Here is a 23,489-nt window from a genome sequence, read left to right as displayed (position 1 = left end):
TATGTAACTGGCTAGCTATTATAAAATTCTTAAGTATTGCTATGTTTAGTTTGCAGTTACTGTTTATTTTCAAGGACTAGTGTCCCTGGTTAATAATCTCTTAAGGATAAAGAACAGAATTGTCCTATGATATAAATACCTAGACATTTATGTTTATGCAGTTTTCTAAATTGGCATTTGGCTGCATGGATGTATGAAACTTTTAGCTTTTGTGGTAGATTGTTTTTCTGTGACCCCCAATGAAGCACAGACTAATACATATACATACATATATACATATACCAGGGGTACCAGAAAAATGTATACAAGTGGACACTTTGGTCAACGTTGCTCAAGCAGTAGTTCGCCGTAATCAGAAGTGTCTGGATGCTGATGGTAACCACTTTGAGCACCTCTTGTCATTGCAGAAGTTAAACGTGAATTGTATTCATATTTTGTTATCGATATATATTGAGTATTACAATTTTAATACAGTTTTCCTTTCTTGAAATATGTATACATTTTTTGGCACCCCCTGTATATATGATTATATATGTAAAATGCATAATATATAAAATAAATATATTTATTTAAATATATAATTTAAAAAATGTGGGCTGGCCTTGTTGCTTACTTTAATCAATAGATTGCAACAGACATCAACATGAAACTGTACCAGTTCCAGGCCTAAGCCTTAGCAGGGCAAGTTTCCTTGATAGTAAAAACTGGAAGTGAGCAAGTTGGGGTGTGGAAGTTTCCTTGTTTGTGGTCTGGGCAGCCAGCTGCCATATAAGCTTTGACTACCAAGAGACCATCATGGTAGGCAGAAACCCAGCTGAGCCACATGCAGAAGCCACATGGAGGAAACTACAGATTCTGGTCCACAGTCCTAGCTGAACTCGTCGGCAACAGCCAGCACCAGCACCAGCATCAATTTGCCAATGTGAGTGAGGTCATTCAAACTCTTCCAGCCATTCCAGGTTCCCAACAGTTAATGTATGAAACGTCAGAACTGTCCATTCAATGGACAGTGCCACGAGAAACAGTAACTTGTGTTTATACCACTAATTTTTGAGTAGTTTATTATGCAGCAAGAGATAACCACGACAGAGATGATGACTAGGGTAAATGGCTAAATGACCTTGAGGAGATTGATAGTAAAAACTGGAAGTGAGCAAGTTGTTATTGGAGGCTGAAGCAGAGATGACCATTTTATGTAGTGGTGGAAAGTTTGGTGGTAATGTGGAAAATAGAAAGTGTGCATAATGAACTTGTGGATAAAGCTAAGGAGATTTCCAGGAAGACTGTTGGAGGTGTCAGTTGGCTTCTTTCAGCTGCTATGATGATGTAGTAGAGGTGTGAGATGAGCTATAAAAGGAACTTTTCAGTTTTCAAACAGTGTTTAGAGGAAATATAAAGAGCCAGGACTTGATGGATTTGAAAATAAAACTCTCATCCCCAGTCTCCTTGGCAAAAATACTACCCCGATTTAAGAAATGGCCTTAATTCAATGATCAAACCCAGATTGCTGCCTGTAAAATGTGGCATCAGGGAAAAATCAGATTAAGGGTGCAATTGACAGACCCTTTGTTATGACTTCAGAAAGGTTTAAGAGGATGTTTTGTAGACCCTTTTATCTAGTTCAAAAGGCTTAAAAGATGTGCCTCACAGACATTCTTTGGTAAATGTAGGGCTTCTGAATCTTTTGGGTGGGTATCTCACCTGATTTACAGCCTAAAGTAGAGAGGAGCCTCTTTTGAGGAAATTTTTTGCATGTGGCTTTTGTTTAATAAAGTAGATTATAATTTAATACATAGGAATCTCACAAAATGTTCAAAGGGCTCTTATCAACATGAATTAAAAGAGGCAGATATTTCAAGATGAAAGAGACTTCTGGACCCTCAACTTCCTATGGGCAGGAAGAAATCATTCCTATGGGCTACTTCTTATGAAAAAAGAAGGATGACTCAGAAAGTAGAGTCACAGTTCAGACGGTAGAGTCAAGAGCCACAAAGATACATTCTCAGGTAGTAGGACTGAGCCCTAATCAAAGAATTGAGAATGTATGCAGCAATGAAATATCTGACACCTAGGGTAGCAATCCCTTCCTCCCTTCCTCCCTTCCTCCCTTCTTCCCTTCCTTCCTTCCTTCCTTCCTTCCTTCCTTCCTTCCTTCCTTCCTTCCTTCCTTCCTTCCTTCCTTGCTTCTTTCCTTCCTTTCTTCCTGTTATTCAGAAATTATTTTTGCATGAAAAAGCAACCCCAAAACTTAGTGGCTTAAACAACAATTTTATTATCTTGCACAGTTCTGTGTGCTGACGACTCCGCTGGGAGTTTCTCTGCCCTATGTGGTATTACCAGGTGCTGTAATCACAGAGGCTGGTTGTTTGTGGAACTCAGCTGGAGCTGTTCAGTGGAATAACTTGGTTCTCCTCCTGTGACCACTGCCTGTGGCATAGGCTTCTCACAGCATGATGACTGGGGAAAAGGATTCCAAGAGCAAGTGAAGGAAGCAAAGTCTCCAATTCTCTTAAGAGTTGGACTCAGATGTCCAAGAACATGACTTCTACCTTATTCTGTTTCCAAGCAGTAACAGCTATGGCGGGTACAAGGGGTGGAGTGTCTAAATTCCATCTCTTGATAGGAGAGCAAGCACATACAAAGTGGGAAGCAATGGAGAGAGGTCATATTTGGAGATTAGCTGCCATAGTTTATATGAAAAGTAATAATGAAATTCCGAGATGACTCTCTTTCTGAAACAAACATGTCAACTTGGGGGAAAAATATAAACCTTATATATAACCAAAATAAATTAGATTGGTAATTTTGGCACTAGTCTTTAGATTCTAGTGCAACTCATAACCCATCTCAGTAAAATTTAAATGACAAATGTCCTTTACTTCTATCATTTATTGTTAACCTCTCCGTCTCATTCCTCTTATTTTTTTGTATGAATTAAAAATATTTGTTTATTAACAACATTGATATATTCTCTTTTACTGTTATTATTTTACTATGACCAGTATTTCCTTCTTGAATTAGAGTAGAATAGATCGACACAGTTCCCTTGACATCCATGATTTTGAATAGTATTAAATTCAGGGCTTAAGAGTTAACAAGATGTAGAAATACTTTGCTAGTACAATGTAAGGGTGGATGTTCCTTAGAAATGACTACAAATTTCCCAAACTATTTAAGAAATCTGTGCTATAAAAGAAGTACCTTTTGAGATTCTTTATTTTGAACTACTTATTCAAGAGCAATACTTAGGCACATGATTTACAGTTTGTACGACTTACTCTACAATTTTAAAATTCTGTGTGTTTTATGAGAAACTAGGAGAGGGACAGGGCTCAGAAGAGGCCGACAGTCGGTGACTAACTAGACTCTAACTAGACTAGGAATTCATTCTTATTCCTCTCGTATTGATAAAGAGACAGAAGCATGGTGAATAGACACAAACAGTTGGTATTGATTGTTGACCACTTATGTGCCATGCAGTATACTGAGTGTTTTACACGTAATAGCCCCTTTAATTTTTGTCACAACTCCACTAGGTAAGTACTTTCGGTATCCTGATTTTTCACAGGGGAGGAATGGAGGACCAGAGAGGCTCCACAACTAGGAAGTGTTAAGACCAGTCGATGTTCGGGCTGGGAATTGAGGCCTCGGCCCCATGCCTGACCTGTATGTTGCGCTCATTGTTTGATGCAGAACAGCATAGTGAAGGGATTGAGGGTTGACTGGCCCATGACCTTGCTGGGTCCCTGACATACCATATGATGAAAGAATAATAACTAATATCTGCGTAATGCTTCCTTTGTACCAAACACTTGAGCTCATTTGATTTTCAAAGAAGACTTTGACGTTAGTAGTAGCGTTATTTTTATTTATATGGGAAGCAACTGAAGGATGCAGAGGTTAGAAAACTTGCCCAGGTTCACATGCCTAGTAAGTGGGGAGAGCAGTTGGCTCCAGAGCCTGGCATCTTATCCATTATACCTCAGATTAGCCTGCCATCATTTATAGGTTTTAGAGCAGTGTAAAGGAGAAACTATAATGAAGGGTTTCTTTTGGGTGCTACTCACTTCCTTTTTCCTCCCTCTCTCTAATACTCTTTCTGTCCACCCACTGCCTTCTGAATACTCAAGGCTGCCAAATAACGTTACATTATAAATATCATAGTGGGCACCTAATGAATATCTATAGAATGAATGATTGAAAACCCCATTAGGGCAGGCATTATTATTTACATTTTATGGATATGGAACTGAGCTCCAGGAAACTAAATAACTGCTGATGGTTACATAATTCATTAGTTGCAGAATTAGAGTCTCAATTCATCTCTGATTTACTCCAATCCCTGAGTCTTCCCACCTCATATTATAAAGCTTTCCATATAATTCTTTTCTAGGACTTTCTACTCACCAATGCTTCAACATAACACTTTTCCCCTCTCTTCTCTTTCCTTCCCTCTCCTGTCTGGTCTCTATCAAAAAATTTCAACCCTCAGTTCTCTGACTGAGCTCTCCTTGGAATCAAGAAGAAAGTAAAGTGAGTGAACAAAATCCTTCTAACAGGGCAGGGCTAATATCAACAAATAAGAATAATATTATCTACAACTTTCTCAGTACTTATTATGTGCCATATAAGCCTCACAATGGACCCATTGGGTCGATATTTTCATCTCTCTTTTACAAATGAGGAAACAAGGTAGGGCTTGGAATTCATCTCTGTTCTCTCTGGGTATAAGCCATACCATCCCATAGGCTGTATTTTATAGTTTAAAAGATTACCCTAGTCATCCCCAAAATCCCTTCAATGGAAGGACTGACTGGCAAAATGGGTAAGGAAAAGAACATCCCAACAACATGGAAAGATTTTTAAATTAGATTGGATCAGAGGTTCTTAATCTGGGCTGCACGTTAGAATACTCTGGGGCATTTCCAAAAAATACCCTAACCCCATCACAAACCAAGCAAACTGGAATCTCCTCAATTAGAGCCCAGAAGAGATTTTTTTAAAAAGCCCTTTAGGTGATTCTGCTGTACAGCCAGGGCAGAGAACACGGCCTCTGTAGAGATGTGAGTGTGAGAATAGTCCTGGACTACGTGTGAGCCATCCTCCTATCACCGTATAGAGTCACAGTGTTCACATGTGGTGGGTACTCAGCAGATATGTGTAGCGTGATCCACTGAAATCTGGGAAAAGCTTTGAAATCTGGGAAGTTAAGATGATTGAAAAGTTCAGGTACTATACAGATATGTCGTATAAAATGTACATCCTTAGTCACAAGTAAAAGGTACTTAAATAAAATTGTGCCTTAATTGTGCTGGTTGGGAAAGTCATAATTCTCTGCCAACCCTTTTATTATGCTGCTCTTTATAAAACTACGTATTTATTTCAGTTGTGACATCATGAATACCTTCCACAACCCAAAGTGTTATATGGATGGAGACAGGCCATTGATGTGGCACAGCGCCTGGCAGTGGCAGTTGCTATCTCCCCGCCTCTCCCCTCCTTTCTCCTCCTCTCCCTTCCCTTTCCCGCCTTTCCCTTCACTTCCTTTTTCCTCCCTGTCCTCCGATTCTTTCCTTTCCGGTCTCTTCTTTTCCCTACTCAGCAGAGAAATTTGAGAGATACTAACAGAGATGAAAGTGCTAATTTTATAGATTTAAAAAAATGAGTCAGTATTTTTTTGTGTGTCCGCCCCCTTCAATCAATATAATTATAAAGTAAATAAGAAAGAGTTGATGCTGTAGAGTTTGGTCCCCTGATTTCTCAACAGAAACAACAACAACAAAAGCAGAGGTTTAATATACCATTGTGTTTAAATTCTTCATCTTTCCAAAAAGCATGTGAAGCTGCACAGAGCATAATATTTCAGAAATGTAATAACATACAAAAATAAAACTAAAGATCTTGCAAAAGAGGATGTAGCAGTATGATAACCATAGCAACTTAGCAAAATTTTGTGAATTTGAAAGAAATTTACTGTGGGTTTCCTGATGGGGAAGAAACGGTTTAATAGTTGTAGTTAGCAGAAAGGAGGAAGTGTATAGTGATTACTCAGGGGATGATAAGAAACTTCCGCTGTGAGACCTCACAGGGGACATTGCGTGTCAAAGCAGCAGCATCCTTGACGACAGCTTCATAACAAATACCAAGTAGTTTCAGTATTGCTGTTGCTGATAGTTGAAAACATAATGTCAAAGCCCAACTCAGTGAGATGATCTTCTCAGGTGCTGTTGGATTTGAGCTGATCTTTATAACATATCCATTTTTTTCCTTCATTTAGTTTTATCACTTCCCCCCTTGTTTTCTTTTAGAGATTTAAGTCACAGTATAGATGAATATATTCTGGTTTTAACCTCGTACTTGACTTTGTTTTCCCTAAGGTACCATATTTCCCCAAAAATAAGACCTAGCCAGACCATCAGCTCTAATGCATCTTTTGGAGCAAAAATTAATATAAGACCCGGTTTTATATTATATTATGTAAGACCCGGTATTATATTATATTATATTATATTATATTATATTATATTATATTATATTATACCCCGTCTTATAGTAAAATAAGACCGGGTCTTATATTAATTTTTGCTCCAAAAGACGCATTAGAGCTGATGGTCCAGCTAGGTCTTATTTTTGGGGAAACACGGTAACTGTTTATGAATAGAACTTATTTTTAGTTGCCTGGGATCCTTTCAAGGCCTGAAATGTGCCCTGTCTCGTTTTGGTTTTCATTTTCCTTGGAGACATTGGTTGATGGAGGAGAGGCTGACAGACTGTATTGATGCTGGAAGGAGACAAGAGCAGGACTTGTGTGTAGATGTTATTGGCTATGGGTAGGGAACACCTTTCCTCCTATGACTACGCGGCTACAAAAATAACGGTGGGAATACGAGTAGTATGGTGACAGGTGTAAGTATGGATAGAAGAACAAGAGGTGTTCTGCTTCTTCTAGTGAAAAAAGCTAGGAGAAAGCCTACCTTCCCAAAGACTCTGAATTCCACATTTGGCAAGTTGTTTTTTTAAGCTTAGAGTCTTCTGCTGGTGTTATCTGGTCCTCAGAAGTAATGGTGAGCTGAATCTGAACTGAATGGGAAGGTGGTTTTTGCCATTCAAAATCTGTTTGTGTAAACTTGAATTTCAGTTGTCTTTTTCACTTTCTTTTTGGCAGCAAACATTAATGCTTGAGGACACGCTGCCACTCATTTCTGGGAAGCACCAAATATTTGGTTTTTATCTGTATTCAGACAGAATCAGTTTCAAGTTGTTTCTGTAGATACTAAACATAAATATTTAGATAAAACAAGTTTATAAATTATGTAATTTACTCCATCATCTGTGGAATTATGAATTTTCTTGTAATAGATGGAAAAATGTATTGAGCACTTACTTTGTAAAAGGCATTATAATAAGTAATAAGTGCAGAGTCAGGGATACATCATACATAATAGAGATGGGGACAGCCCACTGTAAACTTCCAGTCTAGTTGAGAAGTGAAAATATTAAACTAAATTAGTTGAATTATTTTAAAGTAGAATGTTTTTAAGAGACAAAATTATTCACTGTAGTGAAAATTGAACATGCATATGTTTGGAGCACCGTGGAAAAGAGAATGTAATGAAGTTAGAAATAGGTTCAGAATAGGTAAGATTTTTATTTTTATTTTTTATTGGTTTCAGGTGTACAAAACAATGTAATAGTTAGACATTTATCATTTATATCCCTCACACAGTGATAACCCCCCTTCCCTCCATCCACTACCTCTCTGACATCGCATATAGCCATTACATTTCCACTGTCTCTATTCCTTATGCTGTACTCCGCTTCTTGTAAATATATATGTATAAAATTGTATATATATATATATATATATATATATATATATATATATTTATATATAGTATATATACAAATTATATAAAATTGTAGTTGACATTCATTATTGTTCAGCTTCAGCTTCAGGTGTACAGTGTACTGATCAGGCATCTATATCCTCCCTGAGGTGGTCTCCCTAATGAGACAAGTGTCCATTGGATAGAATAGGTAGATTTTTAAACCAAATATTGAAAGAGACAGTCATCATGGATTAGTAGAGATGACTGAATCAGGAAGGAGGAAGATTAAGGTCATGCTTTGAAAGTTGTCTTGTGTTTTCTGGAAACTTCTTGAGATGGAAAACTCATCTGATAATAGTTTTCATTACAATGTTAAAATACAATCAATAAGTTACTTTTAAAATGTGATTGAGGCTCTGGTGAATGCAAGTATTTGAAACACAACAGTGCAGCATGCCAAAAAATAATTATTAATCTTTAATTATTTTTGACATGTTTTAATAGTATATGAAGTATATATATAAAATTTTGTGTATGACCCCAGTAAGTTCCTTGATGTTCAGATAATAAACATTTTATAATCTGTGTAAACTTGAATTTCAGTTCTTTCATCTACCCTTTATCATCCTCAGTAGTGTGAGTGCTCTTCATGTTTTATTTAAAGCATTATACTTTAGTTTTATATGTCAAGACTTTTATTTAGAAAGGTATTTTCTTTGCTTCTATTTAAAAACTAAAATTCTGAAAACAATATATTAAGATTCCTGATCTTTTAAATTTAAAAATTTAAGAAGTTTTAAGTTTATTTTGGATTGTTTTTGCAACGTTATTGTATTTAACCTCTTAAGATTCTTGTTTTAATTTTTTATTTTTTTGTCTCTTTTTAAAGAGGTCTTTGAATCTATACTAAAAACATCTGAAAAATGGGTCTTCTCTTACTCATATACACAAAATAGCTCTTACTTTTCTAGTCATATGTCCTTTAGACATACTTCATTGGGACAACTAATTAGTCATGGTGAAAAAGATTATTCTATGTTTCTTCTTCTTTTTAATTCATCCTCTCTCAATAATCCATTGTCATCCATCCATCTACTTATTCTTTTATTTGTTCTTCCAGTATGTGTTAAGTATCTACAATATTCAAGAGAATGAGCTGGGGTGTGGGTGGGTGAAAAGGTGCTACAAAAATGCCTACATCATGAGACCTGTGACTCTGGGAGACAAAGTAGAAAATGGGAATTTCCATGAGAGCTAAGTCTCATGATTTAGGAACTTGTAGATAACAAAGAAAATTTGCAGTTCATAAGGAAGTGGGGGTGAGTCCTTCAGAAACACTTTCTCAATTAAGCTGACCTACTCAATCCTTGTTTTTTTCACTCCTTAGCGTTTAATAAAACAAATATGATGGAAGATATCTGTTCTCAGTTCAAAATGCCTAGAATATGCTTAGATTTTCAAGACATTTTACGTTGTTAGCATTTTTATTTTTGTAGTTAAAATACAGACGTCGTTAAATACTCATTAAAATGACAAAAACTATGAAGAGCTATCTGCTCTCAAAAACGCATGTTCTTTCCTTTTCTTCCTGAAGAAACTTTAGTTGTAAAGCTCCCACATTTTTTGAGAAATGATTATTGTGATCTTTGCTCATTTTTCTTTAGTTTAATATTATAATACATTATTTTCAGAGGCAAAATCACCAAAGGCTTGGAGGATTTAAAACATGTTATTCCAACAGGAGAGACATACATCCATGAAGGACTAAAGCTAGTAAGTTCTTTTACATTTATGAATATGGGAGTGAATATTTTCTGTAATGAAATAAATTATAACTCTCTAGTAAAACTCAAAGACCCCATAACATGTTTATCTTAGAAATTTTTTTAATGCTTTTAGTTGTTCTAGGGATGAGACTGATAGAAAATATTATTTATCTTGGTGATAAGAAAAGTTTAAATGGCATTTTGCCTTTTAAGGGATGTTCCATTTTCTCTGTGGTTGTATTCAGACTAATCAACCAAAGCTAAAAATCTATGTCATTCACACTCAGTAGTAACTACTCTATAATGTAAATATATGCATATTTTGAATAAGTAATTAACATAAATCATGTGTTTTAAAAGTCAGTCCATAATATTTTCATTTTGTCAGACTTACAAATTCAGCTTAATGGAACATGCTGGTTAAAAGTTAAGATTAAGTTGTGAGTTGAATAATTATTCTTCATTTTCAGGCAAATGAACAAATTCAGAAAGCAGGAGGCTTGAAAACCTCCAGTATCATAATTGCTCTGACAGATGGTAAGTTGGACGGTTTGGTGCCATCATATGCAGAGAAAGAGGTGAGTGTTGAACTGAAACTGTTCTTTACTCCACAGTGTACTTTGCTGTGTGTCTCTGCATGTATAGCCTGGTACTTGGATAATTCACCTCTCTCCCTCTCTCTCCCTCTCTCTCTCTCTCTCTACCCACACCCTGCCCCCCCAGGCAAAGCTATCCAGGTCATTTGGAGCTAGAGTTTATTGTGTTGGTGTCCTTGACTTTGAACAAGCTCAGGTGAGTACAGAAGATCTGCAAACTTGAATCTAAGTCACATAATTGTCTTGAGGGTAGTTTATCAAATTCTTTTCTCATCTGATGACTTATCATGACACTAATCAATTGTTAAAGATTTTCCATAAAAATGGCCACATATCTTGTCTGTCTCGATTACCGATAGAAAAATGGATGGACAGGTTTTGTTAGGTTTTATTGCCGAAAACAAAACTCTAAACTTCTTGAACATTTATTTGGTTTGGAGAAACTCATATAGGACAAACATTTGCCCTGAAATAACATGGGTACTCTTGTTCTTCAATGGAACTGACAAGATGATTATTACCGTCTTATTGAGAAGTTTGAGTTTGATGTAAAACTGGACCCTTACGGGTGTAGAGATTTGGGAATTTCTCTTATGAGATATTTTTAATAATTTTCCTTACAAAAACCAATTTTTTTCATGAAGTTTTAGGGTTTGTCTATTAATTTTTTTTTTCCACTCACAAAGCGATTTGACATTTAAATTTTGGGTTGGTATCTCCTGCCATTTACAGCTAATAGAGTGCAAAAAGCACTGTGTTGAAATTGAAACTTGAGGCCAGTGTAAATGGGCGGTGGCTAATCTCAGTTCATTTCCTTGTGATACCCTTAGAGTAACATCAGTACCACCAGCTTCAATTCCTGACAAGCTACACTAGTGAATTAATACTGTCGTGTAATTTTTTTCAGAAAAATATAACTGAAACATAATGAAGTTTATAAAGTGTTGTATGTCTCAACCAACCCTTAATTAAATTTTCTTCCCTTTCCGAAAGCTCGAAAGAATTGCTGATTCCAAGGAACAAGTTTTCCCTGTCAAAGGTGGATTTCAAGCTCTTAAAGGAATAATTAATTCTGTGAGTATTTCTCTGGGAGTAGGAAAGCCTCATAATTTTGGATATATTTTAAACTGTAAGAAGTAATCTTGATATCCAGTGCAGGTGGTCATTATCTTGAAGAAAGAGATTAAGAAGGAGTTTGTTTGGTATTATGAACGCAGTGTAATTGAGACGTGGTATTAATTCTTGCAAATTGGGCTCTGTGAGGCTGGGTTTGTGATTTCAAGTTTAAGATTTTCATAAACAGTGTTAGACACTTCTACTCTTTGAGCATAGAATTCCTCACCGTCTTGATATCTTGAGAGTTTTATAGGCTTTATAGAAGAAATGTATAATAAAAATTTGGATTGGAATGTGTGATTACTCCCTCTTCCCAGTATGGTATTTCCTAGCTATCAGGCAGGCAACTTGTACCAGTGGCTGAGTATTTGACTGCTGTTGTTGTTCTTTCCATTTTAATGATTAATAGTTTCACTGGAGCTCATAATATTTCTGTTTTGAATTCAGTTGAGCTGTCTCTGCTGATCATTAGAATCTGGGCTATCCTGAAGAGGGTATGGGGAAGTGGAGTGATGAAATGCAAAGCAAAACTCCCGGGCTTTCACAGCTGAGGTTTATGTTTCATTTTATTGCCTTTTGCTAGAAGCACTAGGAACAGTTGCTATTAAGTATTTATGATATTTTGGTAAACATCCTAAAATGGAAGTGAATAATATATATTCTCTAAGCCCAAGCTTTTCCTTTAATCTTTAGGTATTTATTGAAGGGGGAAAAAAAATCTCGGTTTCCTCTGACATTTGGTTCTAGCATTTAAAATTTCTCTTTAAAGATCATGTTTTTTGGAAACTGGCATGAGATTTATTGAATTTGGTTTTAGTATCATGTAGGCTATTTTTCTGTTCTAATTAATAGAGCTTTTCAGAGAAAACACAATTTGGTTCTATCACATTATCAGTACTTCTAGTGGACAGGCCAAATGTAAATGCAGAATAAAACAGAGATTTAAATATTTTATGAGTTTACATATATTATTGTGTTTAGTTTTTAGGAAAAAATGCAATATAAAAATAGTAAATATTTTTATAGCTAGATTCAAAATAAATACTCTACAAATGTGATTAGTTTTCAAATATAGGAAAATGGATGGACAGTGCAAAAAGGAGGCTAATTTGACCCTATAAATAAGTAAATCAGTGGATTATATTTTAAATAGAACTTCACTGTGCTTGGGAATTTATAATTATTTTTATAATTATATTGGGAAGGAGAAAAGTCCTCTGGGTTATTACCTTTGGAATTTTATTTTCTATATATAAAAGGTTTAATTCAGTATTCTCCAGATAACTAATGGCCTTTTCAAACACACTTTTTATGCATTATGATTACAGATTTCTCCTTCAAGAAATTAGAAGTTGACTTCCAGAGGAGATAAAGCTGTTGTTGTTGGTTTCTTATATTTATTTGTTAAATTTCATTTTTTTAAAAATTGTATTTGGGAAACATTGGAATGCAATTTATCACTACAGTCTTTCTTGCCTGAAGTTCCTGATGGACTTTAGCTTGAGAAAGTTATGTTGGAAGATTTAGCATGATATTAGATAGATTTGTTTTTTTAGCTCTAAATTGCTAAGCAAGCCTCTTGAGTTTCATCTGGCGGGGGCTGATGAGTATAGCTTTCATATCAGTATAGTTAAACTTCAGCTCTTTTTCCACAAAAGGAGGAGTAAGTTATCCCCAGGGAAGCCAGCCTCTGGGAAACTCCTGGCAGTAACATGGCCAAGTTACCAGGTAGACAGACGTAGCCTGTACAACCCAAGTTGATCTCACTAGTGGCTGAGATTTTTATCAACGTGATGATGGTCTGGGTTTTTGCTCACTTTGTAGAAATTTAAAGCACTTCATGCACTTTATCTCTCCTCAAGGCAGAAATTGCTGCACTCAATATAGAAAAGCTATAATTCTGCCTCAAATTTGAATTGCATTTTATATTTACAAAGTACAATCTTGTGTTTAAAAATTATGTTTGGTATTTAAAACAAATATAGTGTATCTATTTCAGGGTAAGGGCAGAGAGAAGGCAATATCCTTCTATTTGTTACGATTTACCAAACTAATGGATAAAATTGTACTTGGAATGCATTTACACAAAGCTAAGCAAATGAAAGAAACTAGAAAAGTTAAATCTTTCAGATATTTGGTACCATGAAACAACAATATTTGCTAAATTGATAGATAATTATTTTTCCTGCTAGAAGTTATTTAAATATATCAGGCCTTATTAATTAAAAGTACATTAATTTATTTCAAGTTACTCTATAATTAAGAAAAAGTGATAACATGGTTTTCTTGTTTTCTTTGCCCTCCCTCCCCTGTCCACCAAAATCCAGTAATCTAAATGATCTGGTCCCCTTAGTGTATAAAATACCACATTTTGTAAAGACATAGTATTATCGAACAGAAAGAGTTCGTCCACCCAGCTCTAGCAGAGCCAAACAGTACACACCAAGGATTGGAGTGGAGAAATATTGGCTATTTTATTATGAATGACACCACCCAGTAGAACAGGAAGCTAATGCTCAAAAGTCTGAATTACCTGGTGGTGTGCACGATGCACATTCTATACGGCAAAATCACAAGACACCTTGGGTTAGGGGGCTTGGAGTTGTGTTGGGAGCTGACTGGTTGGAGGTGAGGTAAGGGTAATGAATCATTTCTTCGGGTCTTGAGGACAGTTCTGAGGTCTATCTGGTTTCATGGGAAAGTAGCCATGGGGTTAGTCCACTTTATGGCTCAGGAACTGAAACATAACTTAGGTCATGTTATCTGGGGCTAATTTAGACAGTATCTTTAGATGTTACTGTTAGCCTACAGAGGTTCAGACAGACTGTGTGACCATTAGTCAGGTCTGGGCTACTGTCTTCTGCGCCTCAGTGGTGACTGATGAACCAGAGAAAGGCTAGGTCTCAGAGGGGTATATATAGAGAGATATGAATTCTAGAGCTAGGATTTAAAGCTAAATTTAATCAAAGTCATAATGACCCTCAGTTTCAATTGTTTGTCTAGAATCAACTTCTTAATCAGCAAAGATAGGTGTTTACATTTTGCAGCCTGTCTTTGTTGCGGTTAAAAAAAAAAAAAGGAACACTGTAGTAGTTCTGTCTTTCATGATTTCAAAAGCAAGGGACTGAAAAGGGCATTTGTTATGAATATTTTGCATGTTAACAACTTAATACCTTTTGTAAAATTTATTTGATTTAGAAAATCATTTTAATACTCTGTTTCAATTTGGAGACATTATATCATTTCAAAATTTTTAGATTTCTATCCATATCTATCTAATAGACAAATTTCTATCTATTCTATGTAACATTTTTTTGGAATATTGGTTTAATCTCCAATCTTAACTAGTACATATGAAAGTTTAAAATTTATTGTTATCTCAAATAGGTACTGGTGAAAAACTTTCCTTCTTTTTCATCCTTCTTTACCATTATCTAATTTATTCTTCTATTTATTCATTTATTGAGCTCTTACTATGCTTTGGGCTTGACTTAACGCTTGGAAGAGGGGACACACACTTAAATTAGACAACTTCTCTGCTCTAAAGGGGCTTGAAAATAATGATAATTTGAGATTTGGAATATGATGGTATCCTGCAAGAATTATAAAGTGTGGGGATTTGGAGGAGGGGAATTTCAGTGAGTCACCCCCATGTGATACAAAGCAATCCTATAATTCAATTCATGTTAAATTGCCAATTTGGTTCAAGTAAAGTTGACAGAAGGATGGGATACGTTTGGTTATCTGAAGTTATGACAGGTTTTTTGTGGTGGGATTTGAACTGCACGCCCACAATTGGAGTATATTTAATTAGAAACAAGGAACACAGAACTTTAGGAACAGTCTGGGCTGCGTTGCTGAGGCACAGGAGGGAGTGTGGCTTGGCTTGGATCATGGAGGGATATGTGGTATAAACGTTGACAGGTAGGCTGGATCCAGGTCATGGAAACCCTCACATGTTCAGATGGGGTATTGGCACTTACTTCATAAAGAATCAGGGAACCATGGAATATTATTAATTCAGAACATGAGATGTTCTGAATGTTTAGGAAGAATACTCTAATGGTAATATATAGGGTAATTTGGAATATGGAAGGGTATGCTATAAATCTCTTGCAATAGCCTTTGAGAGACATAAGGAAACCTAAGTCGTGGAGACAATATGAGACTGGGAACAGGAAGACCTGAGTGTGAGTTCCAACAATGCCACTGCGTAGCCGTGTGACCTTGTGTCCATCCTATAATGTAATCTCTCTGAGTCTGAAACTTTTTGTCAGTCAAATGGGGATAATGACATTCATTTCATGGATAGTTTTGTGAATTAAATAGAATAATGATTAGGAATGATCTAACTCAGACGGGCTGGGCTTTGAAACACTGGGTAGGAAGTTAGGATTATGTAAGATGAGGTTATTAATCCTTCTGTAGGGCAGTCCACTGAGAGAGATGGCTAGCATTCTAAATGACCAACGACTTAGGTCTAAAAGGACTAGATGATATGTGAGAGGATCAAATCTAGCAAGTAGGCGTTAACAATGATTTCTAGATGGTGTCGTTACCCAAAGTTAAGTATTTGTCTGTGCCCTAGTTCCAAATCCTCAGGCCATGGGACTACATCCCAGCCAACTGGGAAAGGGGATTCAGTATTCCCAAGACAAAAGCTAGTAGAATTTCAGGCCCCTGCATTCAGAAAAGAGCCACAATTCTCGTGAGGGAACCTGTGGTCCTAACTCGTGATTTAGAGTAGAAACCTGGTTGTTAAGGGGGAAACAGCATCCCCAATGGACCATATTTCCTCAGGGATTATTTCAGGCACTGGGATTCTAGGTCTTTTGTAATAAAAGTAGGTCAAGGACCTTGAGGGAAATGACTAATAAACTCTCTGCCCTGGTCAGAACCTTGTCAGGGACAGGGTGGGGCTCACCCTCTGGTATAAAACTGTTTTGCTGAGCCAGGCTCTGAAGTCTCTGGCAAATACTAGCTGCCAGCTATTAGTTGTTGTTATTATTGTGATGACAGGGAAACTGGAAATAAAAAGGTAAATTTGGGAATCTTTGAAAAGTTAATAGAACCTGGGAGCTCCCTGGATATATGATGAAAAGGATAGAGAGGGAGTCAAATGTAACTTGAGCCTTCTCCCTGTGACTAACATGAATAACTAGAAGCAGTGAGAGTGGAAGCTGTTTTGTACAGAGAGGCATGGAGTAGCAGAGGACTGATAGAAGGGCACAGAGAGAGAAGTGGAATTGGGCCTAGGGAGAAATCCTGGTGGGGGGGTTGTCCCTTAGGGAAGTGGAGGTTCAGTGAAATGTCAGAAAACTTCACAATTTCAGTCATTGTTCCTCCTCTTGTTCTTTCTCCCCTCCCATGGCCCACAAACACAACAAGGATTTTTGGTTTTTTGGAAAGGTGAGTGCAGGACTTTTATTTGCAAATGGAATTTTATTCAAACTTGTATAGGTCAGATTGACATATGAGTACCACGTGGTTTCTGGTTCCATGTTTCATTATGCAGTGCTGTATTAGAAAACACTAAAAATTTTAAAAAGCCAGGATTGGTGAATAATATGGAAAGAATAAAAATCAAAATGCTCTGTGGAAACCTCCCTCCCTTGTTTTTTTTTTTCCTAAAAACAAGACCATGGGATGTTTTCTCTTTGCAATTATTTCCACAATTTTTTTTTTTTTGATAGAGTACCTCAGAAAGTATTAAGCAGAAGAGATGAATCAGTTGTGAACTGAGTTTTATAAATAACCCTGATCGAAAAGAATTAAGAACACTGCATCCTAGGTGATGGCAGCTAATGCCAGAGTTCCTAAGTACTTAATGGAGAGGTACAGGAGCATAAATAGGAAGGGAATGATCACTCATTCGTGTAGGCCCTTTAAGTAACACTGTAATAGATTCTGTAATACATTTAAAATATTTTTGACATATATTCTAATAAGGCACTCCCTTCTAAATTCCAATGAACTAAAAAATAAAAATGGAAAATTTGCCTTAAATTACTCTTTTCTTTTGCTGAAATTTTATAATGTTATCTTAAGGTCCATTGTCTAGTGCTGTATTTGCATTTGTACTATAATTTTACTTAATACTAACATTATTCTTTTTCTTTATTTGGTTGGGATTGTAATTTAAGGAAATCAAATCCACTTTGAATAAATAATTATAGCTTTTTGATATTTTGTGAGAAAACAAAACTGGTGACATTGGGTTACATAGCCAAAATTTGTGCCAAATGTTTATTTCTTAACATTAATCTGTTGGGCTACAAAAGGAGATGACTTATAGAGCCTCATCTGTTCTGGAAAGTAAATTCAATTGAGTAGAAGGACATTGAAAAAGAAGATAAAATGGTTAAGATTTATGACTAAATGTGCCATCAATGTAAATTATAATGGATAAATGCATGATTTCTCAGTTAGATCTTATTTTTTCACCCAATATTGTAATTCCTAATTTATTCAGAAGCATTTATTGAATACCTGGTATGTTCAAGATACTTTTCTGGGTATTGGGTGACAAAAATGGATGTGGTACCCCTGATTTTCTGAGCTCAAATTTTAGGCATGTACGTTTGCTGGTAAAATTAATAGGAGAACTAATAAAGCTTTTTTTTTTTTTCCTCTATTCTTGTTGCATAGGAAAATATTTTATTTGACACTGCAGTTTGGAAAATAAAATGGACCAGATATAGACTTAGAATGCTTGGCATATATGTTTCACGTTTCAGTTAATAAAACACGAGAGTGGGCAAATAGGACTATGTAATATGAAATAATATATGCATCAGAGTGAAAAACATGTCGGGACTCAATTTATTTAGATTCAGAAACACAGTGCATTTATTATTACTCTGTTCCATAATTTCCATGCACTTTTTGTGGAAAGTCTATTCATCCTTTAAGAAAGTACTAAATGATTATTCTGAGTTTTTGCTAACCAAAAGAAAATAAAAAATGGAGAGGCAGATAAATTTTTGTTTCAAATTACAATTTAGTTTTGACACTTTTCTTTGTTATAGTGAGAAAGGAAGACCTAATGTGGTTTGTTATAAAAATTACAGTTGTGAGATGTAGAGGAACTTAAATGTCATTTGGGTTTTTTGTTTCACAATTCATGATATGGGCACATTTTCACCAATAGTATAATCAGAACTACGCATCTGTTAGGTTTGGAGCTGAGAAGAGCAAAAGGCAATGATTATAATTTACGTTCTTCCCTAGATGTCTCAGAGTAAAAGTTTGTTTAGAAATTTGTCACTTGTGCTTATATTACTCGCTTATACTTGCAAAGGAAGAGAGAATCCTTATTTAGAAATGGGTCAGGGCAGAACATGCTGAATTGAGCAACTGGTGTTTTGAAGCTCCAAGCATTTTTAAAAAACAAACTCAACTAAAACATGTGATTACAAATGACAATTGTTTTTTATTGAAGTATTACCTCTTAGAGGAAAATATACTTGGTAGGCTGTTTGGTAGCTAGAGAGAAAATAAAAATTGCATCTCTGTATATTGAAAGGTGAAAGGCAAACAACAAAAGATTGTGAAAAACATCTTTCCAGCTGTTTTAGCTGCTTATTTTATGCACATGTGTGGCTAATTACTAAAGCTTCATTTTGTTGAAAACTTTAGAATTAATGTTGTGCAGTGATTTTTCCTTAAGAGATTTAAACTTGGAATCCTTCATATTTGAGATGAGCTCCTGTAGTGCTTAAAGCTGCTCAATGAGTCAGAAAAAAAATGCTTGCATTTTAGACCTTATTATCCTTACTGATATTTTCTGACATGCTATATGTCATGGAAATTAGCAGTTTATATCTGTTAAGAACACACCTAGGGTGCTTGTAAATTATATGTAATGTTCTGTTGTAGGAGGCATTAAACACCCAAAGTCGGTGTTAGAAAAATTGCTATGATGAATTTTGAATTTTTAATAAAATGTTAAAATGTTGAAGATGAGGGTATCATTGAATTTAAATTAAGAAAATAATATTTTGATTTGGGGGAAAATCCTTATTATTTAGAATTGACCTTAAAAATGAGATCAGAAAGGAAATCATTCAGGGGGAGTTTATATCCTTTTTCTCTTATCACATGTCCTATCTAAATTAGCCCTTTTCTTCAAATAATATATAAATCTTAAATTTATGGGGTTTTTTAATTGTTTCTTTTTCTTTAAAAAAATTTTCCTGCATCTGGCTCAGTAGGTATAAAGATCCAATTGTAACCCTACAGACAAACAAGATAAGAAATCACTTTGTAACCAGTGGGGTTCTTGGAAGACTTGTATCTCTGACTGAGCTATGGTCCCCTCCTCCTGCACATCCCCACCCCACTCCCAAAACCTTGCCAACTCTGGCTCCAGAGTGCATGTCGGCCACTTGTTACCTAGTATGCAAATTTGGCCCACAGTGAAATCCTGCAATATGAACACATGACACCAGATGTAGACTCAATCCAAATTAATTTGAAACATGCCTGGTGTCTAGAGTGAAACACCATTCTGATACTTCATTCAAGTTGGGCATCAGAGAAGGGACAACACAGTGGGATCTACTTTCATCTCCTGACAAACATCTGTAATCTTAGGGTGGATCAGACGGCAGTATGGTCAGAGCTGACTCCCAAGGCTGCATCTGGTCTTAACTGCTAACCAAAAACTAACCCCGAGGGAGGCATTAACAACCTTTCCTTATTCTACATCAACCTTACCAAATAGAGAAATTCCATGAAATTGGTGTTTACAGTGTTTACTATTCTGATTATCTGAAGTGTACAAATAATGTATCAAAATTGTATACAATCAGTTAGAAGCAACAGAAAATAAGTAATTAAAATTTGTTAAGGTGAATGACATCGTTCCACCTGAAAAGACATTGTTCCGCCAAACAACTTGGAAGATGGGAACTATCTGGATTTTAACTTTCTTATGTTCATACATGGTAGGCTTTTTTTTATAATTAGTTTCAGGTATACAAAACAATGTACTAGTTAGACATTTACACCCCTCACAAAGTGATAGCCCTTCTCCCCCAATCTATTACCCCTCTGACATTGTATATAGCTGTTAAAATTCTGTTGACTCTTTAATCACACATTTTAAATGAGGCATTCAAGATCAATACATTTTAAATAGGACACAAAGTTTTGATGAGAGGACAGTGACTGTCATTACAGAGACTAAATATTTAAAAACATCTTTATGTATTTTATTCACAGTTTGGGACAACATGGTTGGAATGTAGAATTTTTACACAAAGTACCAGAATTTGAATTCCAGTTACCAGAGGGGACGGGGGAAGGTAGTGGTAGAAGATGGTAAACGGGGTCAACTATGTGATAATGGAAGGAGAACTGACTCTGGATGGTGAACACACAATGTAAGATATAGATGATGTATTATAGAATTGTACACTTGAAATCTATGTAATTTTACTAACTGTTGTCACCTCAATAGATTTTAATTTATAAAAAAAGAATTCCATGTACTTTAACATCTTTTCTATCATAGATTTTCACTGGCTTATAAATACAAATTTTGCAGATGGTCTCGTATATACCAATAGCTACTCTGTCTAGACTCTTGGAAGTTCACGCCTTTATCTCCTATCCAACCTGTGCCCTGTGGGTGCAACTATAGGTTAAAAAAGGTTTAAAGACCCTGTGGTTCACAAATGTAGGAAGGAAAGAAACTAAGAAAAAGAAGAATAGAGAACAGACCTCCTTCAGGCATATATGTAGGCAGGCCTCATTTTCCAATGTTGGCATTCCATTTTAGAAAACATGTTCCCTCATGCTGCTTGCATATCTTGCTTTACTAATGGTTATGCTGCCTGAATTTCCATGGCTAAAAAATCGCTTTTGAGTTTTCCTAGGTATAATCCTATCTAGGCTCTTGGAAAGATCACATTCACATTCACATATTAGTGTGAATGAATTCGTGAAATGCAAACGGCTACATTGAAATGGACTATTTTAGGAGGTAGGGTAAACCTGGGTAGTGATTGTGTTTAGTAAAGGAGTACCCCTGTGAGACGGGGTGTGGGGAGCAACAAAGACTAATTTATTCTCTGTCAAAAATTTGCCTAAGGTCAGTTTCACATCCAGAAAAAAAAACAGAGTAAAACCAAACAAAATAAAAAACACCAAACTTCTGCCTTCTAGTTCTAAACGTCTTTTCTGTTCCCAGGACTCAGGGAAGTTCTATAGTTTTTGAACTATGAAACCTAAATGCCACTGGAGTCATTACTTTTATGAAAAAAAAATGTGTTCTAAGATCTAATACCAAATTAGTTTTTCTAAACACAGTTTGACATTAGTTTAGAAAACTAACCACGTGCTTGCTGTGTCCCCAAACAAGAGTTAGGACCTCTGGTAGCCTGTGGTTCTATTATGGCGTCTCTTGTCTTTTAGGTTCTGGGTGATGCTGAGAAGTAAAAAGTATAAATGTTTTATTTGTATAAAATAGCTTTGAGATAGAAAGCAGTAATAAAGTAAGACAATAGAGAAAAAATAAATAAAAAGAGAGAGGGCCCTATGCATTTGTGTATCCCACATACTGCTAATTCATAGGATGATCTAAAATTTTAATTTATTCAAAGTTGTGGTATTGGGAATTTTAAAACAAACCTCTAAAATCCCCAACAAATAAAAGTCCAAGGCTAGTGACATACTTTCGAAGAGAAGAAATAAGTTAGATTTTAGATTGTTTTTGATAGCATAAAGGGAGTCCTGGCAAAACAGGCAGATACATTTCAATAGCTTGTTAGATATTAGGATTTATAATGGTTAGTCGGTCAAAAGTATGGAGGCTAGGAGAGTGCAATGATTATAAGAATGGTCTTTGTACTCAATCAAACCTAAAAGATCTGGCTCTACTATTTAAAAATTAGTTGTTCTAGGACAACTTTTAAAAATCTCTGTAAGCCCCTGTTTTCTTATCTATAAAATGGGTATAAAAACTATGTATTCATAAGACTTGGGAGGATTAACTGAAGAAATTCAGACAAAGTGCTTAGCACAGTCACTGGAAAATAATAAGTGCCCAACAAAGGGTAATTATTATTACCTTTGTTGGAAATTCATTTGAATTTGTGACTACTGATATTTGTATTAAATTTAGAAAGTTTGACTTTTGTCATCCATATTAATATTTGAGGATTTAAAAATAAGGATTAGGAATAATGTACATATTTGCATTTTAAATATTTCTTAATACTAATGTCACTTTTAAATTTTTTTTATTGGGGAATATTGGGGAACAGTGTGTTTCTCCCGGGCCCATCAGCTCCAAGTTGTTGTCCTTCCATCTAGTTGTGGAGGGTGCAGCTCAGCTCCAAGTTCAGTTGCCATTTTCAATTTTAGTTGCAGGGGACGCAGCCCACCATCCCATGTGGGAATTGAACTGGCAACCTTGTTGTTACGAGCTCACGCTCTAACCAACTGAGACATCTGGCTGCCCCTAATATCACTTTTTGTGTGAACTGATAATTTTGTGTGAACAGATATTTCAATAGTATACTTTTTTCATGGTGAGCATCAAGTTCTTTGACAACTTATATACCGGGGGTGCCAAAAAATATATATACAAGTGGACACTTTGGTCAGTGTTGCTCAAGCTGTAGTTCACCATCATCAGAAGTGTCTGGACGCTGATGGGAACCACTTTGAGCACCGCTTGTAATTGCAGAAGTCAAACGTGACTTGTATTCATCTTTTGTTATCAGTATATATTGAGTACCGTGTTTCCCCGAAAATAAGACCAAGTCTTATATTAATTTTTGCTCCAAAAGATGCATTAGGGCTTCTGTTCAGGGGATGTCATCCTGAAAAATCACGCTAGGGCTTATTTTCTGGTTAGGTCTTATTTTCGGGGAAACACAGTATTATCTCAATAGAATCAGTACTATCTCAATAGAATAAATCTCAATAGAGTTTTCCTTTCTTGAAATGTGTATACATTTTTTTGGTACCCTCTGTATATATGTATTCCAAAATCTCCAATGATGCTATTTTGCATCTAGCACGTACATGACTTAAAGTGCCCTAGTTTCATTAATAGCATTTGACTTGTCTTTAAATTTAGTCTGTGGTGCTATTAGCTCTCTCTGAAGTCAACTAAAGCTGACCTTTAGTGGAAACTATTTAGTGGAAACTATTGAGATATAATGAAGACA

At 35.7% G+C, this 23,489-nt stretch overlaps 1 protein-coding gene across 1 annotated transcript in view; it reads left to right on the top strand.

The window, feature by feature from the left end:
* ANTXR2 (ANTXR cell adhesion molecule 2) overlaps positions 1-23,489 on the top strand; it is a 141,582-nt gene that overhangs the window by 10,090 nt on the left and 108,003 nt on the right. Inside the window, exons 4-7 of the mRNA XM_033106314.1 lie at positions 9,521-9,602; positions 10,066-10,173; positions 10,319-10,387; positions 11,185-11,265. Of these exons, the coding sequence (XP_032962205.1) occupies positions 9,521-9,602; positions 10,066-10,173; positions 10,319-10,387; positions 11,185-11,265 (340 nt within the window). The remainder of the gene's footprint in view (positions 1-9,520; positions 9,603-10,065; positions 10,174-10,318; positions 10,388-11,184; positions 11,266-23,489) is intronic.

Source organism: Rhinolophus ferrumequinum, chromosome 5, assembly GCF_004115265.2.
Source record: "Rhinolophus ferrumequinum isolate MPI-CBG mRhiFer1 chromosome 5, mRhiFer1_v1.p, whole genome shotgun sequence".
NCBI classification, from domain to species: domain Eukaryota; kingdom Metazoa; phylum Chordata; class Mammalia; order Chiroptera; family Rhinolophidae; genus Rhinolophus; species Rhinolophus ferrumequinum.
Note: the sequence above shows the minus strand (reverse complement) of the source record. Positions and strands in the feature narration are given on the sequence as shown.